This window comes from Scylla paramamosain, chromosome 6, assembly GCF_035594125.1.
Source record: "Scylla paramamosain isolate STU-SP2022 chromosome 6, ASM3559412v1, whole genome shotgun sequence".
Lineage (NCBI taxonomy): Eukaryota > Metazoa > Arthropoda > Malacostraca > Decapoda > Portunidae > Scylla > Scylla paramamosain.
In genome coordinates, this window is record NC_087156.1 from 29,918,995 (window position 1) to 29,934,987 (window position 15,993).

Here is a 15,993-nt window from a genome sequence, read left to right on the forward strand (position 1 = left end):
GAAAATATACAGTGGGGAAGGAAATGCACCAAAATGATCGTGCAGTAACACCAATAGCTGCAACTGAATGGGTATGAGTGTTCAAGGTGATTATATGTCTGGGCGGTATGCACAATAATTAAGTAAGAAAAGGCACAACATGGTATGACTTGGATGCGGACAGGGTACAGGAGGAGGCCTTTCTTTTATTAAAGGGAGAAAAAAAGAAACACTGCAGGCCCTCTACTGAGTAATACAGAAATACACTTGACAATGATGATGATGATGGTGACGATGATGATGATGATGATGATGATGATGATGATGATGATGATGATGATGATGATGATGATGATGATGATGATGGCAGTGAAATAAGCACAAGTTGATCATGGTGGTAAACATCACTTTGGGATATACAGTACACTCTACTTGCACACTGTGGCTGGGATGGAAGGATATTATGACTGTATTCACCACATCATAAAATACAATCAAAAGAGAGACAGCGAGGGAACTGGGAATTAATGCCTACAATGAGACAAAGCATCACATCTTGGCTTGGTTACCCAATACATACACTGATCATGTGAATGACATATGGGGGAAAAATTAACCTTTTATTATTCATACAAAGAGATAATTATCCTTTACACTGAGAATACACCAGGACAGAGGACTACCTTTCTCCTCAAACTACTCCATCAGCCTTGGAAAAGCAGCATGTCCTCCAGTCTCTAGGAATAACTCTCCATTAAACTACCGCAGAACAATGAAAATACCGCAGACACAAAGATGATAATATTAAAGAAGGAAGGTTGCCTCAGTCAGTGTCTAACCTTACTATACCTAAGGGAACCCATCATCATCCTCCTCTGCCATCTCCTTTGCCAGCTCTAGGTCCTGCTGCTCCCGCTCCCGCCGCTCCTGGTGAGGAAAACACAATGATGGTTAGACACTTGGCAAAAGTATACTCAACATCCTGAATAGAATAGCTCACTCCAATGAACATACGTGACAAGCAAAATTACCACCAAGCATCAGAACCCTTTTCAGCATGCCAACCACCACATTCATGTCTGCTGAAGAAGGCAAAAAACAATCCACCAATGTATGAAGTGTCTGTACTATTCTCAGAATATTTCTAATCAGTTCCTCTGGTCAGATACGAAGAAAGGATAAACAGATGGCACTGTAAATCTCCAATATAACGATATTCAAGCATGCTGTGCAGCTGACCCTCACACAGTGTGGTCAGTGGGATCAATCCTCTCACGTTATGACATCTAGAAGCAACATGTGATGGAATGCTTGTACACATGATGGTGCATGAGAGTGTGTGTTAGTAGACTCCTTGTCTCGGTTATCTGTTCATGGGAGATGTAGCCTGGTGCATAATTAAAAGCCGATATGTGTATATTTATTTACTATCACATTTACAAGTATTCATAGAGAAGAGAGAAGATTACCATCAACTGTTCATTCTTATACAACATACATATAAAGCAACCAAAACATTACTTGTACATAAATCATCAAGAGTAGAAAAGGTAAACTTGCCAAAAGTAAATTTCAAGAGAAAACTCATTATGCATGGCTAACCCCCAACAATAAAACTGGCTTCTTTACTTTCTCGTTTCACTAACAAACTTACCATTGATCACAGAAGAAACACTTCTGGTAGTGCCTAAAATCCTGTTTTGCTGGCAAATTCACCCTTTTTATTCTTTTATTCTGAGTGCCTCATATGTTTCCCTCAGTTGTTAAGTCTGACACTGCGCAGTATTTTATGGTGACAAAAATACACAAAAGAAGATATCGATTTCATTAATCAGTAATTTGTTAAGATTTCACACATTACTGAATAGAAAAAACAATAGTTGCAGTTCTATGCAAAACAAAAGCAGTTTTATACTTAAATCCTCAAACAAGCACTGTTATTTATAAAACTCAAGGAACTTGTGTTTGAGAGAGAGAGAGAGAGAGAGAGAGAGAGAGAGAGAGAGAGAGAGAGAGAGAGAGAGAGAGAGAGAGAGAGAGAGAGAGAGAGAGAGAGAGAGAGAGAGAGAGAGAGAGAGAGAGAGAGAGAGAGAGAGAGAGAGAGAGAGAGAGAGAGAGAGAGAGAGAGAGAGAGAGAGAGAGAGAGTGTATTGAGAAGCACATTTTACAGTCACACATGGCTTCATTGCAGAAGTGACAAAATTTAACAGATCAATAAGTTCACTTCAAATTAGAAGCCAGAAAGTAGAAGATGAGAGAAACTCACCTCAGCACTCTCCAAGTCCTTGTTGTAGGACTTAGGAGGATAGCGCATGGCTTTAACAGACTGGTTGTGGATGTCAAGGCAGAAAGAGATGCGCTGGTGGTACACCGACTGGGGCTCCCGGGTACAGTACACATCCACTGTCTCTTTGCTCTGCATGTATCCGTTTTCATGATCAATTACAGCCTGGAAATAGGGAGAAGGGTAAAAAACAGTGTGAGGCCCTTGTCTATCATACAAACTATTACCTACCAGATGTCAGGAAGTTTAAATAATACTACAAAAACAAATACATCTACTGAGAAAGGATTTGGGTAAATTGTTAACACTACTTAAATAATGCTTTATATAATGAGCCTTTTAATTATCAGAAGGGTAATTCATGGAGGAAATGAAGTATATTAATCATACATTTTCTGCTGTACATTTTTTTTTTTTTTTCACTACATAAGAAATTCCATCTATCTATCCATATCCCAGGCCGACAGTCCTACATAGGGTGGGCCAGACAAAGCATCTCACATTCATGCACACATCATTCAAGGTTTTAGTCCCACTGGCCCCTGGTGGAAAAGGATAGTCTCGTAGACCACCCTAGTACACTCCAAATTAGACATAGCACAGCTGGTCACATGCTTCTGCAGCAAGGCTTGACAACATTCACTGGATTATCTGTGGCCCTTCATAATGACACCATTCCCTAACAAACACCTACTCCAATTCTTTGACTACAGTAGATGTAGGGTACTTCCTACGGAGTTCCTACAGGCTCCTACACCAATTGGCTCCACCAAATGCATCCACACCCCTTACAGGGGTTGATGAGACCACATCCTTTCCCTACCCTCACCACTGTTGCAAAAGACTTTCTTCTTTCTCTCATCCCTATTCTGTCCACCTCTCTAATGCAAGAGTTAACCAGTATTCTCAATCATTCATCCCTTTCTCTGGTAAACTCTGGAACTCCCTGCCTGCTTCTGTATTTCCACCTTCCTATGACTTGAATTCCTTCAAGAGGCAGGTTTCAAGACACTTATCCTTCAATTTTTGACTACTGCTTTGGACCCTTTTCTGGGACTGGCATCTCAGATTTTTTTTTTTTTGTTGCCCTTGTACATAATAATAAAAAAATCACCTCCATCACACAATCATTCTTGCTTCCTGCACAATCATTCCTTTCTCATTCAGTGCTCTACTCACACAGTTTATCCACTCCAGGTATGGTTTGCCTCTTAACCTTTCACATTGCACATCTGAACTCATTATTCACTTTACTAGTTAATCCTCAATTCTCTATATGCTTAAGCCATCTAAGCACACACTGATCTGCTCATCTTACCAACCCCTAATACTTTATAAAAATAGCTATTCAAATTAATATTAATAAAAGAGAAAAATGCCTAGGGAGTGTGAATGTTTCCTGTCCACATCTTCCTGTGAACTGACCTCAATCACTCCATCCCTGATAGCCTTGGCCACAATGAACTCTGCATCCTCCCGGGAGCCAAGGGCAAGCTTGGAAGCCACGTCAGCCAAAGATATGCGGGAATAGGAGAGGGAGATGGCACGCAGGCCAGTCTTGATGACATTGTGGCGCAGACGCAAGATCAGCATGAAGGTGTGGTCCTCCTGGAACTAAGCACAGCACCACCAGTCAATTATGCTCCTCCATGTTTTCTAATACATTTATATTGGGCATACCACACAAGAAAAGAATAAAATTTGCAAAAACATTCTCAAACTGTTTGTGCAGTTTTGTCTACAATAAAAATATACCATTCAGACAGTTAAAAATAAAATAATCATGTTTTTTGTTATGATTGATAAATGTTACAATGAAATCTATATGAATATTTGAACAAGAAATAAAATTATCTTTACTAATTAAAAGTGAGATACCTAAGGGAAAGCTAGTCTACCATGGATCTATGAATAGTTGTCATCATAGCCACATCACAGCACTTAATGGAACTGGGACACAGACTATAAAAAAGTTGCTAAATGAATCAACCGAGTCAAATACACTTATTAGACTGAATAATGGAACTGGGACACAGACTATAAAAAAGTTGCTAAATGAATCAACCGAGTCAAATACATTTATTAGACTGAATTTTATGTCTCTTATCTGAGACAAGTAGACCAAACCAAGGTTGCTGACTTATGTTATACTTAAGTGCTTTCACATTTCAGAAAGATTCCTAGATGCTGTACATTTATGCTGAATGCAGTTTGTAAGATGAGTTTCTGCAGATATCACTCGAGGTGAAAGTACAGGTCATTCTGAATAGAAAATATTCTATGCTAATATTCATTTTGAGACCTTGTTTAGCCATGGTGTGAAATTCAAGTGTGGACATGCAACAATGGCCAGCCTGGCATCCATGGTGGGAAGTGTTGCTGTGGGATGTCCAATGGTAAAATTATAAGTTATTCAATTATCATTTCTATACGTTTTGGGACATTACAGTATCCCATAATGAGACATGTAGTGCTAACAGACAGGTGATTTACTGATAAACATTACACAGTGATAGTGAGAGTATAATTAATGACAAATAAAATAAAAGGCCATGTGACAATGCCTGCCCAGGCAAGGAAGGAGGCTAGAAGCAAATCAGCTGATTGATAGCTTGCAGTTTCAAACCAAGACAGTGACAGTGAATATGATTAAATCATATTGCATAATTTTATAATTTTGAGAGAAAAAACTGCTGACAATTCCACACACAGTAATGTGGAGCATGTAGACATGGTGTTCTTCCGATATGGATACCCACCCAGCCCAGCTGTTTTATCTGTTGCCTGGCTACATTTGAATTTCATACCAAGGCTGAACAAGGCCTCAAACAAATGTGTGTATAGAACATTTTCAACTTGGAATAACCTGTACCTTCACCTTTAGCAATATCCACATAAATCTGTGTAACACCCTGTATTGTAAGACTGAACCTATACATTTTTTCTCCAGTTATTATGCTCTGACACATTTATCTCATCCAGCTCTGAAATATCAGAGAATAAAAAAATGGATCTGATGGCAAGATATATTGTCCATAAAAGGCCATAATTTTGGACAGAACAATGAATGTAAAAATGCAAGTCCAACATGTTAACATTTAGGACAGGAAGATTACCATACTAGGAGTGAATTTTGGTCAGCCTTGAAGGTTCTCACTACATATTTTTTCTATTAAGACCAAATATTTTTAATAACAATATACTCATAATAGCCATCTTCAAAAGTTTTTTGTTTATCTGTAAACCTAAGCCAATAAATAAAATTAAACAAATATTCATGAAAGGTAAATCTTCACTAAAATTTTTCATAAGGTATTTTTCACATAAACCTCCTAAGTCTATGAGCTGGGATCACATCATCATCTCAACTTCATGCTCACCTTAGTCTTGTACTCATTCAATGTGTTGGTGAAGTGAGCCAGGTTCCCAAGGCGCACAGTCTGAGTCAGCTGCAGGTAGGGAGCCAAAGCCTTCCGCATGATTGCCTGTCTGAAAATCTGTGCAAAGGAACATTTAACTTTACATCTAACACTTGGAAAAAAAATTACAGAAACTAAGTACACTAGAGCATGTAGAGCATCCTGTTATGAAAGCACTTAATAGAAAAGCATTCAGACTATTTATTATGATTAAAACAATATATGTAGTAAAATCAAATACATGTTTGTCTGTAACTTTTCCCACTCATGTAAGTTGTTACCCTAATAGCAAACATACCATACAACTAAATGAAATTACTTCTATGAGCACTGTGTTGGTATGACATTTGTTAGAGACAGAAGATATCAAAATATAGAATCTGAAATCAACATTATGTAAAGTGCCGAGTAGAAATTTATATGCTCAACTATTAAGAAAGATGAAAAAACATGGAAGGAATCTATTAAAAAAGAACAACCTAATTATCATTAAATTATCAAGAGGAAGGAAATCATAAAAAATAAAAAATAATAAATAAACAAATAAAATAAAGTTTCCTTCCATTCTTTGTTGAAGTAAAAACAGCAGGGAAGTTAAAATGTGAAACATGACAGCTCAAACTTCTGTACATGACTGAGTAGGTTTTCAATAATGAACTACAGTAATACCTCACCAACAATGGACCTCTGAATGTGGAATTCTCTTGTGTATGGCTAAACAAATATACAATATCTGTCCCTCACAAGGAAGCCAAGTCATGCTGTATCATGAATCCATAAAGAACTGCTGCATCATGAATCCATACAGAACTTAACTTCCAGTACAGTAAATTCACTTCAGCACTAAAAATAAATTTCCATCTCACACACTTCCTAACTGGTGTCTGATTTGGTTAGTAATACACCTCAGATTTCAATTTACAGCAGTACAGAGGCCTAAATGCTTTAAAAATAAGCTTATGGAAAATAAATACTCAAAAATCAATTAAATCCCAAAAATATGGTTCATAAAGAGTAAGAATTACCTCTCTATCTCTCTCTCCAGAGATGGACTGGTCTCTTTTGAGACAATAATCACAAATGTTCAATTAATCTAAAAAAAAAAAAAAAAATCCAATCCAAATGATGAAATCTTAAGGGACCAGCTGTGTGGAGTGAGATTTACTTGCATGACACAAGACACTTCCTTCACTGTCCAGTTTTATGTGATATCTGAATACTTCTCAGTTAAAGATAGTAATCACAAGCATGGTAAAATGCTGCCAAACAAGGATGGAAGCCATTCCTTTCTGGTCTATTTTCATGACATTATATCCCTATGTATCATTCCCATCATGTGACTGAAATTCCATAATCTAATGCAAAATCAAACATAACATCCCTCCCTTTAATTAATTTGCTTCCTAAGTTTATTCTAACATTAACTTAATCTAATGCATTTACAAAAACAATAGAATGACCACTCATCTTGATCCCGGAAGAGATCACAATAAAAGAGTTGCAGTGAAAAAAAACTCCCACAAATCTTGAATAAGTGGGCATATGAATTCACCAACTGTGGGGTTGTGTTCATGTATATGCAACTTATGGTGACTGATGAAGCCTTCTGCACACATGCATTTAAATTTTTTACTGAACTCACACATGTGAATTTTCCAGTAATTACTGATTGCTGTGACTGGAACTTGGTCCCAACAAAGTGAGCTGGTCTTACTGAATATCAATCAATCAATATTTGATGTTTTCTATAGCTACACTTTGTAGGTGAATGAGGCTGACAAAAGTAAGCATGTATGAAACCTTTTCATAATGATGATAAATGATACAAAACTCTGGCCAAGGTTTATCTAGCCCTATTTTCTCTAAATCAAGTTAGGTAACTTCACCAGCTGCAGTGCTTTATAGGAATATAATCCTCTACAATGCCAGGTCTCATACATGAAAGAAACCATCTTCCATACAAGATGGTATTGTTTAAAGTGTGTGTGATTACAGGGTATTTTAAATGTTTACTGCTGGAGAGCTGGACCTTGTGACAAAAAACACTATCACCACTGATCCTTTAGGGGTTAATATCCAGAATTAGCAAATTAATATTTGTAATTCCTTTTCGAGCTTTATACATATACAGAATAATTATTTTGTTTTTAAGTATATCAATGATTATTCAAGAACAACTAAAACCTAACTGAGAATTTGGCAGAACAGTTTAGCACCATCTGTCAATTCTCTTTCATTTTGCCTTACATCACACACCAACCAGTACCAAGGACTAAGACAATCAATTTGCAAATCTAATATCTAATATGTAGACCATCTCTGCATGAATATTCTTCCTCTTTTCTTGTTTACAATGATTGTGTGCAGGCAGCACAGCCTTACCAAAAGGCAAAACTAATGTTGATAACAAGGACAAACTCCCTGATCTCCATTACATGGAAGTGGAAACCAGTTACCCTATATTTTGGTGTATAAGACAACACTTCAATCATCCCCCCCTCCCTGCCCCACCCCCCCAAAAAAAAAAAAAAAAAAAAAAAAAAGGAGGTTGTCCTATACACCAGATACAAAAGCATTAACCTTAAAATTTTATACAAAATACCACTGTAAATAACCAACAATCTTATATTACAACTTTTGGAGAAGTTAGACAAAGTAAAATAGGAATCCATTTTGAAAAAAAAAATGCACTGAAATGTATTCCTGTTGAAATGCGTGTAAACAAAATGCAACTACGAAACTCTGCTGGCATTGTATATGAATGGATAGAACATGAGGCTGTATGAATATTCTCCAGTTTTTCCCAAAGCTGAAAGAGGAGCTATATAAAGGTCTTCAAGGCATGGAACCCCAAGCTAAACAGTAAAGGAAAGCAAACTGGTGGTAAGATGAATCTCTCCAGCTTGCAATGCTATATAGGGATGAAATCCATATATTGAGAAAAAAATCAAGAACATAGGTGTATCTAATCAAAAGAAACATGATATACAGGAGATTATGGCCTACAGCCCAACACATGCAGGCAGCTTGCCTGACACACACAGGAGACACAAGGCAAGGGTTTAAGTTTAAGAAAACTGATCATGCCACATAATTTTATAGCATCTTCGTCCATCCATCTTTTTCATGGAAATGTACAAAAACACCAGGTGGAAATTTGATTTTAGCTTTAGTTTTGTGCTTGAAGGTGATGGTACCTTGTTACTGGTAATACATTCAAGGTATTTTATTCATTGTACTGGTATATCACCATTTCAGTTGTCTGGTGTTCATTGACCCAAACTCCACTGATGGTTTAGTAGTTTGGGTGTCATCTTATAGCACCGATGTCAGTTAAAACCATTAAATTCTGACTGAAATTTGGGGTCATCTTATATGAAAGTCATGTTATCTGCCAAAACATATGGTATGTTAATAGGTACAATTTCATTATGAAATGTAGGCCTTGATATAATTTCTGAGTAAGGAAGCTTTTCTATCAGTACATTCCAAAAACATTACATGGAGCTAATACTTTGTCAAGACGTTAAAACTGGTAAGTATAAAAGAAATGTAAGCTGTTTTTATTGTCTTGGATAAGTGTGTAAACGACTTGATAGTAGGTAACTTCAATTAAAATTACCCTACTAGGACTGTCATGTAGATAGACAATGTCCTTTTCTGAGAAGATAGTGGGACCAGGAATTGGTGGGAGATTACTATACAGACTTTGAAGTATAGAGGATAAACTCATGGTTCTCTATAATAGACTGATTATACACACACATCAGTGTGATATATGGTTACATGTATATAAAAGGAAACACTGTAGGATGTTCTTAAATCTAAAATGTATGATGGGAGGTGAATGGAAACTATACACACCTGCCTCTCAGGAATGTCACCCAGCAGGAGCTCCACCACCACTGCAAGTTTCTGCACAGCCTGCCTGAAGCCCACCGCTGTCTGCTGGGGAGCCTTGCGCAGGGCCTGGATCAGGTGTTTGTGGGCCTCTGAGTACTCCAGCTGGATCCCCTTGATGCGTCCCATGTAGTAGTGGTAACGTGCCACTTCATTGTTGTTGGCCTACTCCCCCACCACCATCAATGTATGTAAGAGATGCAAAGAAATTTTGTTAACACCACTAATCCAATTTGCTGAACTTAATGAATAAATTGTTTCAGAGAAAGCTGAAAGAACAATGTATGGAGGCAAACAGCATATCAATTTATATATATTCATTTTAGCTTCTAAGTAAACATCTGCTAAACAAAATTCAGCAAAATGAAGAAAATCTTAGCTGCCATTTCCTATCAAGAAAACAGCATATTTCTTTAAAAGAGTGTAGATATAATTACAGCATGTACTGACCTGCTGTGGAAATTCAAGCTTAACAATCAGCTTCTGTGCCTGGTCATAGAGGCAGTAATGAAGATAATTTCTCAGAAGGCAGTTGATCAGCACTGCCTGGCCTTCATGGTCCTTGCGTAGAGTTGCCTGGCAAAGCCGCTGGTGCATAAATCTGCCATGGGATGAAATGACCATGAAAAAGAGGCCTAGAGGTGACAAACCTGTCTTGTATCTTATAATCAGGAGACAAATATACAATGAAAAAGGAAAATCGGTTCAAAATTTACACTGGTAAAGATACCAAAGTAATTAATCAAGAAATATCAACACTTGCACAAAGACGGATTTAGTGAACACCATTTAATAAGTAGCCACTCACCCCCTGATCTCATCCAGGCGTTTATTCACTTCATAAGCTCTTGAGTGATAGAAATAGCAGCGAGCAGCCAGAAGGTCAAGGGTGCGCCGGTTGACAGACGTAACCTTGGTCATCAGCAAGTCTGCAATACACATCAAAGAATAGGAAAAATTAAATACATCTGCTATAGATTATGTGAAAAATATTTCTCCAAGGCTGCCACTTCATGAATTTACTTCTATGAGCAAATTTAAAACCAATCTAATTTTCATACTTGATATTGTTAGTTAGAACAAAAAGTAGATCATACAAAACAGTAACTATAAAAGAATGTTGTTTGTTCTACATAATACAATTTAAAGAAAAGTTTACATAGCAATTTGTAATATCATTTTTTGTATATGTTAACAGAGAATAATCAATTTTATTGTTCATATAAACATTTCAAAACCTATATGAGAATTCAACAGAAGTGTGATAAGTTAAGATGCTTGGGGCTCTGCTTTTCTGATAGAGTAACAGAATTTTGGCTTTAGGTACTGTTTTCCTGGTTGTTTCATACCAAAACTAAACAACACTATAACACTTTATCAGCATATAAATACATGAGTACTACTAATTCAGGAAAATCAGCAGGTGCTGCAAAGTGTGACATTTATTGCCACACAAACAATCCCCTGAACAATGTCTAGTAAAATTACAAGCCAGCACTGACATTAAAATTCTGAATTAAATTTTCTGGACAAATTTTTACCAACAGAATTTGAGCTTATTTCCTTATGAGTTCTAAATTATACAATGATAATAATCTGTTATATAAATATCTTGAACTAGTATGTCATAATTGATGATACTGACTGCATCACAATTTGTGCATAGCTGAATGCTGACTGTTACCTTCTTGAAAACAATGAAATGATGAACTGTGTGGCTAGGACTTTGGGGCATTCTTATCTAAAAATCAGACAAAATTTTGAATGTTTAAATGCACACAAGCTGATGAAAAAAACCTTAATACAGATAAATAACAGATTCACTCTAATGAAAGCAGAGCATCAAGATCTCTGCTGAGCTGCACCTGAGCACTTGATGGCATCCTGGATGTTGTTTGTATCAAGGAGTCGCAGCAGCACCAGGAGATGAATGTACACATCAACTTCTAGAAGCAGCTGCCCACGCTGTCTCACCACTGGCCCTGCAATATACATATGCATGTACATTAATATTCAGTATACGTAGTATACTACCCAACTCCTGTGTACTAAAAATATACATAAGTGGCTAATATATATTACATGCACACTTCATCCCTAAGCAGAACACATAAGCAGAGCACTGAGGCAAGATTCCTCACTACCATCAAAATTATTTCTTTCATCTTCCTTCAATAGTACATTTGACCAATAATCTGCACTTCCCTGTCTCTCACCTTCAGCTTCTTAAATCTACATACAGTAAAATCCCTCTCATCTGGCATTCGAGTATCCGGCAGCTTCAAGTATCTGGCACATTTTTCCCCCGTGCCTTAAAATCAATAAAAAAATCAATGTGTACTCATAAAATCGATTGAAATTCCCGCGCGAGGCATACTTTGTCCCCTCGCCACCAGAGCGCACTGCTCTGCGCCACCCACGGCCCACTGCACTGTGTTTACTCAGTAACTCAGTCCCACGTGTGCACTGTTTATCGCCTGACGCCTTCATCATGCCTAAAGTTGTAGAAAAGAGGAAGCGTGTTGTGCTTACACTTAAGCAGCTGATTAGATCAGCTGCTGATTAAGATCAGCTGATCTTTGTTATAGTAAGATGCGTGAGTGTAGGGTGGTGATTGTGGACATAATTTCACTTCTATTCAAGTATCCGGCATGTCGGCGGTCCCGTTGATGCTGGATGAGAGGGATTTTACTGTACTTGTTGCTCCAAAAGGACACATCAGCAAATATGAAAGTAAACCTGACTCCCCTGAATTACTTAAATTATTCCTGTATCCCAACCTCAAAGGTCAGCTTCAAGTGGCCTTCTGGGCAAGATTTCTTCTTGATTTCTTCTCTTTCATCCCCTTAAATAGGAAAAAAAATCGGCTTCCCAAATCTCATACTAGGAAGCAAGGTGATTACATATCAAATAACATGAAAATTCTGGGTAAAAATAATAAAAATAAGATATACCTCAAATTTAAATTAATAAAGAATTAAAAATTAAAACTAATTGCAAGTGAGGAGGTACTGACCTCAATGGTCCAAAAAAAGTACACATGGCACTGTTCATTTCATACTCAAGGCACTGACCCCACTAACCCTGATATCTGACACTGCTCATTATGTGCCCAACTCACTGACTGCACTCACCCAGGTCCCAGAACCAAGTATTGTTTGTTATGTGTGTTCCTCACTTGCCTTCAGATTGCTGTCAGTGAATGAGGAAATGACATGTGGCTCCTCTTAGAACTTGACAAAACAGAAAAATAATTCAGAAATAAAAAAAAAAATCAATCCAAAGCAATAAGACAAAATAAGAAAAAAATTACCAGGTAGTGACCACATGCCTAGCCATCATATCCAACCCTGACCCTCTCTGGGTTTTCCTGGTGCAAGATTGAAGTTCTGCTTCATACAATATTACCTATAAAATTATCTAAAATTCATAATACATTAAAGACTATAATTTATCAAAAAGACCAGCCTTCTCCACAAACATGAGAGCCTCATGTCCCAGAGAAGGAACCCTCTCTCAAGCATCAGCGAGATGTAGAAAGTCTTGTCTTTCCCGTGACAATTGAAGAGGTACTGCTCTCACAAGTCAACCAGACAGTGACACTCTATCAGGTGTTGCACTGTAAGGGGAACCAAGCAGTCATCACAGTATGGTTGTTTCTAGGGATATGATGTAACCACATGTGAAATACATGTGATCTGTCCTCAGGCATGCCTGGGCGGTCTCTGCTAAATGTCCACATACTTGTAAGTAATTTCATGGGTGAATAGCAGCAGTCAAAATCTTTCCAATTCTAACAGTGGCAGCTACAGCCTGCCATCTCTGTTGTCACTATTCAAGAACTGCTACCCAAATGGATGCAATCATGTTTTTTAGAGGAGACTGGACAAGGAAGAATAAAGTGGGTTACTGCCTCTTTCATGCCAAGAAACTTCAACTGTCCTGAAGACTTACTGTTCAAATCTATCAACTCTTCCTCCAATCAAATATACTCAGCATGTTATGTCTTGTTTATCTTAGTAGTATGGACTGCACCCTCTCATGTGAATGAGAAGGGGCCTCTCTGCTCATAATTAACTGCTCAACAAGTTCAAGAACAAAACTTGAAACACAGTATATTGATTCCTTTCTGATTCCCCACTATCTACACACAGCCTCCTTACATTTACTACCTTACAGTACTTCAACAGATGCAGATTTTTATACACACACACACACACACACACACACACAACTCAGCATCATCACTCACCCTGAGCACCATCTGTGTCCATGGGCTCTTCAATGAACTGCAGGATGGCCTCACGCTCCTGCTTGCTCTCTGCCCGCCCATAGTAGGTGCCAACCAGACGCCGCAGCACATTGGGTGTCAGTTTGCGCCGTGTGGCTGGCAGCGCCCTCAGCACCCGCAGCACAAATCTGGGCTCTTTGCTGACGATGCTGCGCTCCACCAGGCGGATCTGTTCCTTGATGTCTGCCAGGAAGAGTGTTCTTGTGTATCAATTACTGTTTAATTAGGATAATACACATGCATTGCAGGTTCTACCTTCTGAATGTAAGATATATGTCAACTGAGGAAGGAAAAATAAATAAAATAAATACATAAATAAAATAAAATAAAATTAAATTAATCAAAATTAAACTGGCTCATTAGAAATGATCTCAGAAGACATCAAAATGATCACATTATGCTACCAAGTATGTTTTCTATTTGTCATACTCAAAACATCAGTAAAGCATCAAATTCAAGAAGTAAACCAAATACATATACAATATACCTAGTGCAATGTTAACCAAATATGTAGTAGCTCAATGAGACTCATACTGTAAGGCTCTGATGACCTTCATCCCCATCATTAATTAAACCTAACAAAGCCTTTTGTTGTTACCTACACTGAAAATTACTATTGTTTTAGTTGGCAGGCAGGCAGTCAATCAGTGCAAATACTGGCTTAGCTTTAGAATTGTTAGACAGGTAACCACTTTGAAAGCAAAACAAATCAGGTATTCTGGCAAGAGTAATTAAAAATGCATTAGAAAAAAAAAAAAATGAAAATTAACTGTCAAGTTAGCAGAATGCAGTTTCCTGAAAATTTACCATCAAACTTAACTAAACATGTAACATTTCTCTGCAATTTAAAGGACAGAGATATCCACAGCACTCGTTAGAATCCAGAAGGATATTAAAGTTTACAGACTATCCACAACTGGAGAAAAAAAAAAATATATATATATATGTATATGTATATATATATATATATATATATATATATATATATATATATATATATATATATATATATATATAGACTATCCACAACTGGAGAAAAATTTATAGACTATCCACAACTGGAAAAAAAATATAGACTATCCACAACTGGAGAGAAAAAAAGAAATATAGACTATCCACAACTGGAGAGAAAAAAAATTACAGAATCTCCACAACTGGAGAAGAGAGAGAGAGAGAGAGAGAGAGAGAGAGAGAGAGAGAGAGAGAGAGAGAGAGAGAGAGAGAGAGAGAGAGAGAGAGGAATTTAAACAGAACAAAACACTGGTTCTTTCTATATGGGTCACTATGTATACCACACCGGTTGTAGCAATGAAGGCACCTGTAAGCACTGAGAACTCCTGTTGAAGCTCAGACCTTAAATATTACCGTCTAGGGGAGGGCGTGTCGCTCTGAACGGGATCCTTACCACAGTAATGACCCTGAAATAAGTTCCTGAGAGGAAATGGAACAAAACAGAGAACTTCCTCACCTTCCAATGTTAATGTATCAGGATCTTTCTTCTCCGCCTCTCCCTCCTTGTCTTTATCCTTATCCTTGTCCTTATCTTTGTCTGAAGTCACGACTTCCATCACTTCCACAGTCATGGTGGCTCAGGGAATGCTCACGGCAGCTAACAATCAAGTCTTGCACGGCGCCGCTTACCCTGAAGTGACAATAAACACCACGCTCAAACCTCGACTTGATTATCTTGGCACTGAAACTTATTATTTGATTTCTGAACATTGAATATTAAGTACTTTAATCTATTTTTTGTTGAGATATTTATTTTTTCCATATAGCGTTCATTATATTGCATAACAATTGAATATATACTTTTTCGAATTAAAACCTCATGGTACAACTTCATGAAACATATATTGATATGTTGTATATTTAGTCTCATATACCTATTAAATGTCAAACTAAAACATTATGGGTTTTATATAGATGTTAAGTTACTGAGGGAAAATATAATTTTGGAAGTCGAAGCTTCATAAGGCAGAGGAGCCGAGATTAAAATATCGTTTTGTAATGCCGTGGAAAAAGGCAAACCCGCTATATCAAGGAGACCTTTCATTTTCTCTTCTTCTTCTTTATTTTTTCGTTTTGATGAAGTGAAGACTGATATATTAATATGCAGC

General features: G+C 37.3%; 1 protein-coding gene across 1 annotated transcript; it reads right to left on the reverse strand.

Moving 5' to 3' along the window:
* Positions 1-586: 586 nt before the first annotated feature.
* Positions 587-15,543, reverse strand: LOC135101594 (probable 26S proteasome non-ATPase regulatory subunit 3). The gene is made up of 10 exons (XM_064005763.1): positions 15,342-15,543; positions 13,835-14,056; positions 11,448-11,564; positions 10,391-10,511; positions 10,033-10,183; positions 9,547-9,747; positions 5,644-5,760; positions 3,689-3,877; positions 2,246-2,428; positions 587-906 (listed from the first exon to the last, which is right to left on the reverse strand). Exons 1-10 carry the CDS (start codon positions 15,454-15,456, stop codon positions 829-831), a joined length of 1,494 nt encoding a protein of 497 aa, XP_063861833.1. The 5' UTR covers positions 15,457-15,543; the 3' UTR covers positions 587-828.
* Positions 15,544-15,993: the final 450 nt, after the last annotated feature.